This window comes from Arachis duranensis, chromosome 3, assembly GCF_000817695.3.
Source record: "Arachis duranensis cultivar V14167 chromosome 3, aradu.V14167.gnm2.J7QH, whole genome shotgun sequence".
Lineage (NCBI taxonomy): Eukaryota > Viridiplantae > Streptophyta > Magnoliopsida > Fabales > Fabaceae > Arachis > Arachis duranensis.
The window spans coordinates 32,584,644-32,597,616 of record NC_029774.3 but is presented as its reverse complement, the minus strand read 5'-3'; the positions used below and the strand labels follow the sequence as shown (position 1 = coordinate 32,597,616).

General features: G+C 37.2%; 3 protein-coding genes across 3 annotated transcripts in view; 2 read left to right on the top strand and 1 right to left on the bottom strand.

Moving 5' to 3' along the window:
- LOC107478569 (glucan endo-1,3-beta-glucosidase 13) overlaps positions 1 to 2,323 on the top strand; it is a 3,089-nt gene extending 766 nt beyond the window's left edge. The window contains exons 2-4 of the mRNA XM_016098703.3: positions 50 to 1,324; positions 1,767 to 1,797; positions 1,902 to 2,323. Coding sequence (XP_015954189.1) covers positions 50 to 1,324; positions 1,767 to 1,797; positions 1,902 to 2,043 — 1,448 coding nt within the window. The 3' untranslated portion in view covers positions 2,044 to 2,323. The remainder of the gene's footprint in view (positions 1 to 49; positions 1,325 to 1,766; positions 1,798 to 1,901) is intronic.
- A 1,319-nt stretch (positions 2,324 to 3,642) lies between these two features.
- Positions 3,643 to 5,699, bottom strand: LOC107478568 (profilin-1). Its single transcript, XM_016098702.3, has 3 exons — positions 5,458 to 5,699; positions 4,727 to 4,864; positions 3,643 to 4,074 (listed from the first exon to the last, which is right to left on the bottom strand). Exons 1-3 carry the CDS (start codon positions 5,578 to 5,580, stop codon positions 3,940 to 3,942), a joined length of 396 nt encoding a protein of 131 aa, XP_015954188.1. The 5' UTR covers positions 5,581 to 5,699; the 3' UTR covers positions 3,643 to 3,939.
- Positions 5,700 to 7,554: 1,855 nt separating this feature from the next.
- On the top strand, positions 7,555 to 8,989 carry LOC107478630 (uncharacterized). Its single transcript, XM_016098766.1, has 2 exons — positions 7,555 to 8,662; positions 8,859 to 8,989. The coding sequence occupies exons 1-2, from the start codon at positions 7,555 to 7,557 to the stop codon at positions 8,987 to 8,989; spliced, it is 1,239 nt and encodes a 412-aa protein (XP_015954252.1).
- The last annotated feature ends 3,984 nt before the right edge of the window (positions 8,990 to 12,973 follow it).

The following is a 12,973-nucleotide window of genomic DNA, read 5'->3' as shown; positions in this document are numbered from 1 at the left end:
TCTGCTCATTTCTGTGTTCCCTTTTAATGTTGATGCAAATCTGTGTCAGATTGCTGCTCTGGGAGCTTTATTGGGATCTGCTATGGAAGAAATGCTGATGACCTCCCTACACCTGATAAGGTGGCTCAGTTGGTTCAGCTTCATAAGATAAAATATGTCAGGATTTATGATTCCAACATACAGGTCCTCAAGGCCTTTGCAAACACCCCTGTTGAGCTTATGGTAGGGGTTCCCAATTCTGATTTGCTCTCACTCTCCCAGTTCCAGTCTAATGCAGATACTTGGCTCAGAAACAGCATCCTTCCTTACTATCCGGCCACAAAGATCACATACATTACTGTAGGTGCCGAAGTCACCGAAAGTCCCAATAACGCCTCTATGTTTGTAGTGCCTGCCATGACCAATGTCCTTACAGCACTCAAGAAAGTTGGGCTGCACAAAAAGATAAGGGTATCCAGTACCCATTCTCTGGGAGTTCTGTCCCGATCGTTTCCACCTTCGGCCGGAGCTTTTAATAGCAGCCATGCATATTTCCTAAAGCCAATGCTAGAATTTCTTGCTGAAAACCAGTCACCGTTTATGATTGATATGTATCCTTATTATGCTTACCGAGATTCCCCAAAGAAAGTGCCTTTAGACTATGCACTATTTGAGGCATCCTCTGAAGTTATTGATCCAAACACTGGTTTGCTGTACACAAGTATGTTTGATGCACAGATTGATGCTATTTACTTTGCGCTGACGGCCCTAAACTTCCGAACGATTAAGATCATGGTGACTGAAACAGGTTGGCCTTCCAAAGGGTCGCCTAAGGAGACGGCTGCAACTCCTGATAATGCACAGAGATATAATGCTAATCTGATAAGGCATGTTATCAACAACACTGGCACCCCTGCAAAGCCTGGGCAGGAACTAGATGTCTACATTTTTTCATTGTTCAATGAAAACAGGAAGCCTGGTTTAGAATCCGAAAGGAACTGGGGATTATTTTATCCAGACCAGACAAGTGTGTATAACCTGGATTTCACTGGAAGAGGTGCTGTTGACATGACTACCTCAGCTAATATAACCAGATCAAATGGGACAACATGGTGCATTGCTTCAAGTAAAGCCTCACAAATGGACTTGCAGAATGCTGTAGATTGGGCTTGTGGTCCTGGCAATGTGGATTGTACGGCTATTCAGCCTAGCCAACCTTGTTATGAGCCAGATAACCTTGTCTCGCATGCTTCGTACGCTTTTAATAGCTATTACCAGCAAAATGGGGCTTCTGATGTTGCCTGTAGCTTTGGAGGGACAGGTGTTAAAGTTGATAAGGATCCAAGTATGTTCGTTACAACTCATCATCGGTTTTATTTTTATTTGCTTTTCCTCTTATCACATGCTAGTTTATTCATTAACTATTTGATACATAACCATTGATTGCGAATTAATTGAAAGATCTCAAATTGGAAAAAAAAATGAGGACTTTAGTAGTTGAAACTGTTTTGGTAGTAATCCTGGATGTTCAAGTTATTCATGTTAACTGTGATTGACTCTGAACAAGCTAGGTATGCTTTGAAAAAAGCTTATAAACATGAAAATCATTTTAGTTGAGGAAGTGTGCTTTCTAGATGGGTATGCTTTATGTGCGAGTTGTTGAATGAAAGCGTGGTTGATTAAATTATATATCTTGCCGAAAGCTGTGCTTTGTCAAATTGTCTGGCATAGTCTATTTTTCCTTTGTCATTGAAGTTATGAACAAGTACTTGTGTTCAATTCTGCAGGCTATGACAACTGCATCTACATGAGAGCTGGGTAAGTTAAATACTTGTTTCTTACTAACACTCAGAAAATTATGTATGTAATTGCTAGTTATTATTCAAATTCTAATGCGGCATTCGGGTTTTCTCTGTGTGCAGAGGCAATAACAAAACTGTGACAGGTAATACAACAGCAATGTCTTCAACTTCATCTACAGCACATAAAGGAAGTTCTTCATTAATTTATGGTTTTGTTCTTGTAACTTCGCTCTCCATTCTATTGAATATTCAACGGTACTGAAAAGCTTGATTATAGCATGATTTTGCCATGTTGTGATAGATGTATGCTGCATTTGACATGCAGGGGAGGTAGTTGTTATTATAATACATCATAAAAGTGTAAACTCCTTTGCTGGTTGTTATATAAGAATAAGAAAGAGGGTTTCTAAGTTCAACCTAATTTTGTGAGCCGTGATAGGCAAAAACTTGTAGGTGACTCACTCCTCTTCGTATGTAATTGCACATATGATGAGATCATTAAGAGTTAAGGGAATGCTGATGTTTTTGTCCGGCTGCTTCAATTGCATATTTGCGTTCCTGGGTAATTAAGTATTGCTTTAGTTAAAGGGGTAACAAGTAACAACTCAAACATGGTAGAATCTGGAAATATATTTTGTTTCTATTCCCCAAAAAATAAAAGAATAAAGTTTTGAATGAGAAACTAATGGATTACAAATTAAAATTATAACCATTTTTTTGTGGCTAAGGATGAATGAGTTGAGTTGGAATGTAATAATTCTAGATCCGACCAACCCACTTGTGGAAAGCACTCGGTTAGGGTTACTATAAACCCGTGAGTTGGAAATTCCCCCAAAAAACAATGGAATTATGATGATGAAAGGCTACTTTAATAGTATTATATTCTTTTCGTGAACATGATGAATGCTACTTACTAATCATGCAAAGCACTCATTGTTAAAGTCATAATCCAGACATATGTTCATTCAACCGATTACAGTACACTAGGTCACTAGCCATTCAACATAAATTTTATATTTGCTCAAAAAAATTATAATATTTTCGTGGCGTTACATACAAGCTAACCACATAAGATAATAATCTATGCATTTTTGGGGGGATGTTAGACAGCATATTAGTTATTCCAGCTAGTGCACTTTGAACAATCTAGGGTAGGAACAGAACAGGCAGTAGATTAGTCAAACACGTCCTTTTTAAGAAAACAATTAGACAGACATTTCTTTTACAACCATTAATCACATAAATGGTAGAAAAAGAAAAAAAATTAATGAAACTGAATTTAATTTTGATGTATATATCTAATATTGCATCAAAATTAACTTTAAAAACAAAAAGAAAGAGAAAGTTGCCCCCCTGATTGACATAAGTTGCAGAAACTAATTAAATGACAAGTCGTTACTCGTGAATTTGGTTAGCTACTTAAACTTGTTTTTGGTCGAAGGCTAATTCAACTTATACATGGACAATAGAGAGACACCATACCGTCCTCCATCGTCAACGTTGCTCGGCACTTCAATAATGGTCTCCTTACAAATTTCCCAAAATGATGAGCTAGGGAATTTTCCACTGAACCCATTTTATAGAATTATTATTGCAATATAGACTGTACTACTTTGATAATTGCGGTTATGTACTTGAACCAATCATTTCTTCTCCTATAAAAATATATCCTTGGGATATTCTTCTAAAGGTTCCACTTTTTTATTTTCTTTTAAAATAATTCTTAATATTAAAGTTAAGAAAAAATAAATCAAAAGGAACATAATGATAATATACCGTAGGAAAATAGGAAATAGGAAAGGGAGTGAGTATATAAATATGTCATTATACCATAGATAGTATGCATGGTTACTGCCAAATAGATAAGAATCTGCAAAGTTTATATAAATATGCCAATCATTATACCATAGCATTAAAAATTAAAACCACTGTAATGTATACAGGTTCCCCACTAAAAAAAAGTACAACGACAAAGATTATGGTCATTACTTCTCAAGCCCCAAACTTTTTTTCATTTTTTTTTTCTGCAACATAACCGTAAAATTATTATACTAGAATCAAGCATTCCCAGTTCCAACTCCGGGTCGACGCAAAAACCTTGTACAGAAGCCAATGAAATATGCTATGAACCATAAGAGATAGAGAGAGTAAGAGAGGATTAGAGACCCTGCTCAATGAGATAGTCACCGAGCCTCTCAACAACCATGTTGCACTGACCCGGGGTCATTGGTTCATCATAGATGCCAATGATCAATGCCTGATTGGTCTTCTTAATAGTAACACCACCAGGACCCTGGATAATAGGCGCAAATGCTAATGTTCAAGGCCAAACATACAAATGAAGACACATAAAATCTACACAAGATACTCAACAAGAAACAACCAGTGTGTCCACGTCTCACTAAATTTCACCATTGAATCCATAAGTTTGGAAGAACAGACAAATCATTTAAGTATTATAGATTGTTAAAAGAAAATATGCAGAAGAGAAAGACCTGCATGTATATCTGTCTATACTCATCCATAAATTGATTGAAATATATAAACCAGACACGTGGAAAAGGACTAGATTTTCCTTCATGTGGGTTATTCCAAATACAAGTGAATGCTCAATGCTCTAAGAAGATATATGTCATAAAACTCATAATATCATATGCAACACACGGTTACATATTATCTAATTTACATGGGTATATTACTTCACTATAAAATGTGCAAATCAGCCCTTTAAACATAGATCGCAGCACTTAAAATGACATGATACAAGTCAATTTACAATTGCATGATTCGGATACCAATTTACAAAAATGAATAGTAAGAGATATCATAAATTTATATTCACATAGAAAATGTAGGATATATATATTCTAGATCATTACATTATCTTCTGAATTTATACAATCAAGATTCAAAAATAAAGATTGAATATTAGAAATAGTCCTTACCTTCTTCCCTCGGATGACAGCTCCGGGCTCACCTTGGATTACCATATATTTTGTTCCACCGAGGTAAAGTCCAGTAGGAGCAAGTGATCCGGGCTCCGCAAAATCATTCATGATAGCAGTGATTTCCTCGGGCTTGAACTGCCAAAAAAATTAAAACACACTATAAAAAATCAATACTAGTGGGAACAGATCTGCTCGCACACAAATTCATTACACCATCCTACGTGTGTTGTGAATCAATCACACATCAAAACGAATAGAAATGTAAAATCATAAGCCTTTTAATAATAGCAACAAGTTCTAGTATATAACTAATTAACAGTCGCAGAAAATTCAACTCCCTAGTCAAAATTAATATTCTTTTTTCAGCTAGGATTTCGTAACTTTAAAACATTACACAAGTTTGAAACTTTTTGCACGGTGATACCTCTCAAATCTCCAAAACAACATTAATCGCTGTAACCCCAATTTATAACCGCAACGAGCTGAAATCGGCAAATCTAGAACCTTTACAAGGAAGATACACAATCCCCCCAAATTCCAATACGATCAATCATCCAATCTCACAAATCGCATAAAGAAACTTGAATATTGAAAGAAAGAGAGTGTACTATCCAAGGAAGCAACATCCATCATCAACAACAACAACAAAATCAATCTTTAACTAGAGCAAAATAGTGAGCCGATCCAAACTTTGATGAACGATTAAATGAGGGAAAAAAAAAAGAAACCTGAGGGAAATTGGAGCTCTGAGCCCAAACGCTGCCGTCTTGGCCGAGGATGGCGGCAGACGTGAGCTGATTACCCTCGATGTCGCAGATAAGGTGCTCATCGACGTAGGCCTGCCACGACATGATGGAAAATGAGAGACGATTGAGATTTTCTCGGGAAGATGAGTGCTTGAATGCTGAGAAAATGGTCTCTTTTTTCTTCTTAAGCTAACTGAGCTGCGTTGCGGTGAAGTGCGGTAGCGTTGATACTACGGAGCTATAAATCCGTCTCATGATTACTTTAAATTACCAGAATGCCCTTTTCATTACCCTATTTTCGCTGTTTCGGGCTGGCATGTAGGAAAAAGGAATTTTAATAACACAAAAAAAATTATAATATAATATCTTAATAACTAAATAAATAAATATTGGGAAACCGTTTCAAAAGAGAAAAAAAAAAGTCATTTTCTTTTCTTGAAGGTTCAACGTCGCTTCTAATAAATCTTTTCTTTTTTTTCTTTTCTTTTCTTTTCCTTTTTCAAATACCAACAAACCATTATCTATTAGAGTAACTAGGGTATTATATTTAACAAAAATATTTTTCTGATAACTTTAATTTTTGCATGTGGCAGCTAAACTAAGATAATAAGCAGCTCATTAATTTAGATATGTTTTATCTATGTGGGTAACGCATTGATATGGATTAAAGGGATGCTTTACATGAATGTGGGGCAATTTTTGACTGTATCATGGAGCAAGAAATCAGAGAGAAAAAGTTGTGTGCAAAAAAAATTGAGACACCAAATCAGAGGGTTCAAAATATGAGGAAGGAAAAATTTTGAATTTCACGGTAAACTAATCGAATCCTTCAATTAGTTTCTTTTTTTTTTCTAATTAGAAAACGGACCCTTTGATTTTCCATAAAAAAATATTTTTTTGAATATGGTACGCTAATCGATGGATCCGAGTTGAGTATAATAAGTTTTTTCCGTTATATAAGCGTGGGTAGCTTGTATTGTAATGATACGAGTGTTTTCTCAGTTCATCTTTTTTTTCCGAAGCACCTTCATCTATATTTCTCTCTTCTTTCAAACGTAGAAAAATATTGAAAGTGTGAATTTAATCATATAAGTGAGAAAAATGGACGATAGAGTCTTATTGAAAGTATATTATTTCGAGCAGATTTTGTTAGAAACAGTTGAAGGAGTGAGATTTGTTTGTGAAAATCTATTAGATATTGTTATTCCATTCACAATCTCATTCGAGGAACTAAAATGTGTGATTTGTGAGAAGATAGAATCTGGGTTGTCTAAAAGAATATCATGTATCTTATATAGGTATCCCATACCTTTTTTTGGTGGATTCGTGCAATTTCAGACGAAATATGTAACAGATGAAGCGAGCATGCAAGAGATGTTTTCAATGCACATTGAAAGTCGTGGTCAGATATCGTTCATTGAGGTGTATGTGGAATTCGAACCGTCTGAAGCCGATCGAAATATTGAACGGGAAGATTACAACAGCGACAGTGAGGAAGAGTTTGAAAGCAATTACGAAGTTGTTGGTCCTAATGGCGACGAAGACCAAGGTGACAGCAATGTGGCACCAAATGTAGCTGACGTAGCAAATGCACTCGCAAACGAACATCCGTTTGAGGAGTCGTCTTTCATGCGAGATTTGGACTTGAAAACCATGCATGCTCCGGAGTTTTTGGAGTATACGAATGCAGATACGTAGTTGCCTATAGGTATACACGAAGGATTAGAATTTTATAATAATTTATATTGATCGATGTGAACAAATAGTTACGTGATATGTGATAATATACGTAATTAGCATTTTGTTGGTGTGTTTGCTTAGTTAATAATATTATTTGTAGTTAGTTATTAATGAAGTTAAATGATAATTAGTGTTTATTCATCAGTAATTATTTATGTGCTCAAAATTTTAATTAGTGTTTATTAATTATTTTAAGATTGATGTAGGTAGAGATTGATTTACTTTTAATTGGACTTATTAAATATTTGTGTATTAACTATTTATGCTACGACTGTCGTCGTGGCAGAAATTCCTTTTGTCGCAGACGGTGAATTTGCCGTGGGTATGAAATTCAGTTCTATGGAAGCTGTTATTAGGGCGATGAAAGATTACACTATCCGAAGAGGTGTAGACTACCGGGTGTATGAGTCGGAGCCGCTGACATTTTATGCCAAGTGTACGCAGTATGGGTCAGGTTGTGATTGGCTTATTATGGTTAGCTTGATGAGCAGGAAGTACTGTTGGGTTATAAGGAGGTATAATGGTAGTCACACTTGTACCAGAGCAACCATTTCTCAAGATCATTCGAAGCTTGATTCGAACACAATTGCAGAAGCAATAAAGCCGTTGGTTGAGGCTGATCCCTCGATAATGGTGAAATCAATTATTGCGGAAGTGCAGTCCAAGTTCAATTACACCGTCAGCTATCGAAAAGCATGGTTGGCTAAGCAAAAGTCAGTGAAAAAATATTTGCAGGTTGGGAAGCATCGTACAAAGCTTTGCCTATATGGTTTAAGGCCATGTGTCATAAGGAGCCATCAGCAGTTGTCAATTTTGAGACTATGCTTGCCTATCAAGGCGATGACTTGGTTACGGATATCCGGGTATTGCATCGAGTCTTTTGGAGTTATTACCCCCTGTATTAGAGCATTTAGACATTGTAAACCAGTTGTCCAAGTAGATGGGACTCACTTGTATGGAAAGTACAAGGGTTGTCCATTGGTTGCAGTTTTACAAGATGGAAACAACAATATCATCCCAATTGCATTTGGTATTGTGGAGGGAGAGACTTTTGATGCGTGGTACTTCATTCTGAGTAACCTACGACAGCATGTAATGACTCGAGATGGCGTAGGATTGATCTCTGACCAACACGAATCCATCAATGCAACTGTGGCCCATAGTAACGGAGCTTGGTCGCCTCCCAGAGCTTTTCACATATTTTGCATCAGGCATATAGAGTCAAATTTTTTGAGGAAGTTCAAGGGTTGTCCATTGGTTGCAGTTTCACAAGATGAAAACAACAATATCGTCCCAATTGCATTTGGTATTGTGGAGGGAGAGACTTCTGATGCATGGTACTTTATTCTGAGTAACCTACGACAGCATGTAGTGACTCAGGATGGTGTAGGACTGATCTTTGACCGACACGAATCCATCAATGCAGCTGTGGCCCGCAGTAACGGAGGTTGGTAGCCTCCCAAAGCTTTCCACATGTTTTTCATCAGGCATATAGAGTCGAATTTTTTGAGGAAGTTCAAGGCACCGTACCTACAAAAACTTGTCGTCAATATAGGTAACCTTGTTGTAATTTGAGGGTCATTATTAATAAGTTGGTAATGTTAATGGTTTTTTTTTGTAATTTGTCCTTTCTTGTTGCGCAGGATATTCGAAGACAATCCGCGAGTACGAGTTGCATTACCAACGTTTACAAGAACGGGGTGAGGCTTACACAACCTGGCTAAATCGAATTTCTCGGGAACTGTATGCATTGGCATTTGACAGTGGTTACTGATGGGGTCATATGACTACAAACCTCGTGGAATGCATCAACTCAGTATTGAAGGGTGCGCGCAATCTCCCCACCACTGCACTTATGAAAGTAACTTTCTACAGACTCAATGAGTTGTTCACTCGAAAAAGAGTCGAGGCAGAGGCTCAGATTACTGTCGGCCATGTTTTTTCTGAGCTTGTGACCTCTAAGTTGCATGCAAATCAACTTGCATTAGGAAACATCCAGGTAAATTGCTTCGACAGGTAGAATGAGGTCTTTGAAGTGCGTGAGATGCCAAGTAGAGTGGAGTATGTTGTCGACATCTGTTGACAATGATGTGACTGCGGTGAGTTCCAAATGGACCAAATTTTCTTGTAGGCATGTGTTTGCATGTTGTGCAAATCAACGATTAGATTAGTATGTTTATGTTCATGAGGTGTATAAGATGGATCAAGTCCAACAGGTTTACCGAGCTAGGTTTAGGCCACTGGGGAATCCTACTACATGGCCTGCTTACAACGGGCCTCGGTTCGTACCAAATTTGTACCTGAGATGAGTTACCAAAGGTCGTCCAAGGATGACGCGCTTCTTGAACGAGATGGATATACAAATGTTACGTCGTCCTAGGATATGTAGGCAATATGGGGCTGAGGGACACAGTCGTAGTAGATGCCGTTCAGGCAACTGGTGCAAATGCCGGCAATGATGCTCAGTAGATTTATGTATTTCGTGTTAAATCCAAGTAGTGTATGATATATTTCTACCCTGTATAACTTATCCAAGCTACACAGTATGTTACTTGAAACATCGTAACTGATATCAAACTACTATATGCCATGTTCGATAGACAAATACTCCATAATATGCATTGTAACAATCCATAGAACATTTAAACAATACATGGAAAAGTGTTCGATGAAGTACACTGTAATAATACTAAATACACAAAATCTACTTTCTCCTTGCCCACTTTATGTCGTCCACAAGATCCTTGCATTTCTTGGTGATCCTTTTGAACACGGATGGAGTGTATCGATTAGCGCTACGACGTGGCGGATCAACCTTAAGATTGTGGCGGATCAAACAAAGCAGCAAGTGTATAAAAGAAGAAAATCAACCACATATGAGTTTAATATAATCAAATGACCCAGCATGCATATAATATAAGCAAATCAACCGTAAATGAATATAATATAATCAATTGGTTAAAGATTAAAGCAATAATAAGACATGCACCCTCACCACCACCGGAAGCATCATTATTCGATTCTTCATCTTCGTCCATTGTCATCAGCATGACTTGATTACCCTAATCATTCTCTTGACCCACACGATCTGACAGATTCAGGTGGTTGCCATATCTTACATGGTACCAGTACATGTAAATATCCAATGGATGCTGTGGAGGCATGGGAAGCTCAGTAAGAATATGGTTATACCTGTTTGTCCACTGCATCACCCAAAACGAATGAGTCGTGGCCATTGCCCAGTTAAGATTCTTAGGACCAGTCAGGACCATTCTGTGCGTCTTGTCAAAATTCCGTTCTTGGTGCGGAACTCTCTGAACGAAACCAAACTGTCTCATAAACCTATCGGTTGCATGCCACTCAATGATTTCAAAAGACACTAGAGGCACTGTGGTGCTCCACATAACCGAGTGCATGTAGATATCTGTAGGAATTATATCCGGATCAATGCGATCCACAGCATAAGCAAGCCATACAAACTGTGATAAATAAAGAAAACAGATTATTACAACCCAGATAACATTAACACTAAATCGAATCAAATACTTTTTTAATAACCACACACCTGGCCTTCCTGGAGATAATCCAAGTTTTTTCTAAAATGCTCTAGAGTAAGGTACCTAAAGCGTCGGTCTCCACGCTCCCAGTTACGCCACCTAATATGACTTAATTCATTAACACAATTTCTTTATACATATGAATATAGGATGTAACTGTAAGATAATGGTTACCTGTTTGCAAGTGGAAAACTATGGGGTTCCCGAGGAACTGGAGCTAGATATGGGAGATGGATCCAAGCCCAGGTTAGCAAAAGCGTTAGCGGACCATCGATTTTCTTGCAGTCAAAACGAGATGCCCTGCATAATGACCTGTACAGGTGTGCCAGACATGCAGATCCCCAACTGTACTGTCTGATACTACCAAAATCACGAAGCAAAGGCAAGAACTTCCAGTGCACAGATGCCCCAGACTTATCACCAAACAAGACTGTACCAAATAATAGCATAATGTGGCACTTCACGTACCTCTGCATGCTAGTTTTGTCAACCAACTGTATTGTTTTTTTAAGATCTTGAAGCCAGGTCAGTTTTATGCAGCTTGCTCTACAGTCCGACTTCCTCGGTGCAACCCTAAATTGCTGCAAACACGCCACCTCTAAGGCTTCAAAACTACTCATAGTCATCCCTGTGACTGGAAGACCATCTGTTGGAAGACCAAGGATAAGAGCAACATCTTCTAGTGTCACAGCACATTCACCAACAGGAAGGTGAAAGGTATGTGTGTCTGGGTGCCACCTTTCGACTAGTGCATTTACAAGTGCTTTTTGACATTGAACTACTCCAATTTGGGAAACATGCAAGAAACCAATAAAAATGCTCCTCAACCCTATCATTGTACCGATCTGGAGGGAGTGGGTGATCACATGTCAGATACCGTAAACTCTACGAAAACATATCAGGTTATTAGTCAAATCATTAACAATGACTAATTTACTACTAAAAGATAATAACTATCCATGATATTTAATTTAAATAATTTCCACAATTAACTAACCAAGACATAATAATACAAATCGCAAAGCTATGATATATAATTTTACATATATATTAATTTGCATATATATTAATAACAAGTTTAACAGTCTGGTGGTTGTGAATATCATTTTTCTCCTTCAAGAGGGGGGTTCGAACCCCATCTTCCACATTTTGAAAAATTTTGAAACTTAGGCAGTTCGGTCGAACCGGTCTGACCGAATTTGACCGGTTCATTGACTTATTGGGTGACATAATCGAACTAGACCGATTTTCGGTCCGGTTCATCCATTTTTAATCAAATTGACCGGTCTGGTCCGGTTTAAGTTATAATGCACTCAGATACACCAACAAATCCATCTCAATTAAACATCAAGCAACAAACAAAAATATATTACTACAAATTCTGCCTAATTTACGCTAAAATTTCCCAAACCATTTCCAAAAATTATTCAACTTATATGTAATAAATAATTATAATTTCTAAAATTATTACAAAAAATTCTAACCCATATATTATTTTTAATAATCACAATCTTAATCTATATATGTCCCTAAATCCACTTTCTAACCATAATAACATTAACTCTATAACCACTTTCTAACCATAATAACATTAACTCTATAACATATAATAATCTGTGTGTTCATTGAATATATATGTCTAAATTTTTAATAATAATAATAATAATAATAATAATAATAATAATAATAATAATAATAATAATAAATTTGAACCATAAAAAAATTTAAAATTAACTTACATAATTAGGGTGGCTGAGATAATGTATAATATGAAGTTCAGGACGATCAACATCTTTATATTATGTTTCCTTGGCATTATGGATTTTTTCTTCCAACTTGCATGAACAACAATGGTGTTTTGGAGGTTGAAGAAGAAGAAGAAAAGAGGAAAGGTATGGTTGTGGGGTTTTTAAAAGGGACTCGGAGGGAGTGAGCATGGTCTAGCATGTTGGTATAAGGGGCACCGTCCATGGGGTGAACCACATTGTGCCACGTGGCCTTTACAGCACAAATCAGACGGTCCGAGTTGCTCTCCCTAATCGGACCATCCGAATTCTTCTACCACAACACCCTCGGTCCGAATTGTGTTCCACTATCACCACATGCAGATCAAGCACCTGTGTGCTCTATAACGAGGCAAGACACCAAACTTACCTCCATATTGAAAATAAAAAGCGCGATAATAAGCAGTTTGTATATGA

Excerpts from the sequence above, each read along its gene's own strand:
- LOC107478630 (XM_016098766.1), top strand. The coding sequence starts at position 7,555 with ATGGAAGCTGTTATTAGGGCGATGAAAGATTACACTATCCGAAGAGGT. Across the intron at positions 8,663-8,858 it reads TGTGGCCCGCAGTAACGGAG|GATATTCGAAGACAATCCGC; the intron begins GTTGGTAGCCTC and ends CTTGTTGCGCAG.
- LOC107478568 (XM_016098702.3), bottom strand. The coding sequence starts at position 5,580 with ATGTCGTGGCAGGCCTACGTCGATGAGCACCTTATCTGCGACATCGAG. Across the intron at positions 4,865-5,457 it reads AGAGCTCCAATTTCCCTCAG|TTCAAGCCCGAGGAAATCAC; the intron begins GTTTCTTTTTTT and ends TTTTTTTGGCAG. Across the intron at positions 4,075-4,726 it reads CTGTCATCCGAGGGAAGAAG|GGTCCTGGTGGTGTTACTAT; the intron begins GTAAGGACTATT and ends CCTATTATCCAG.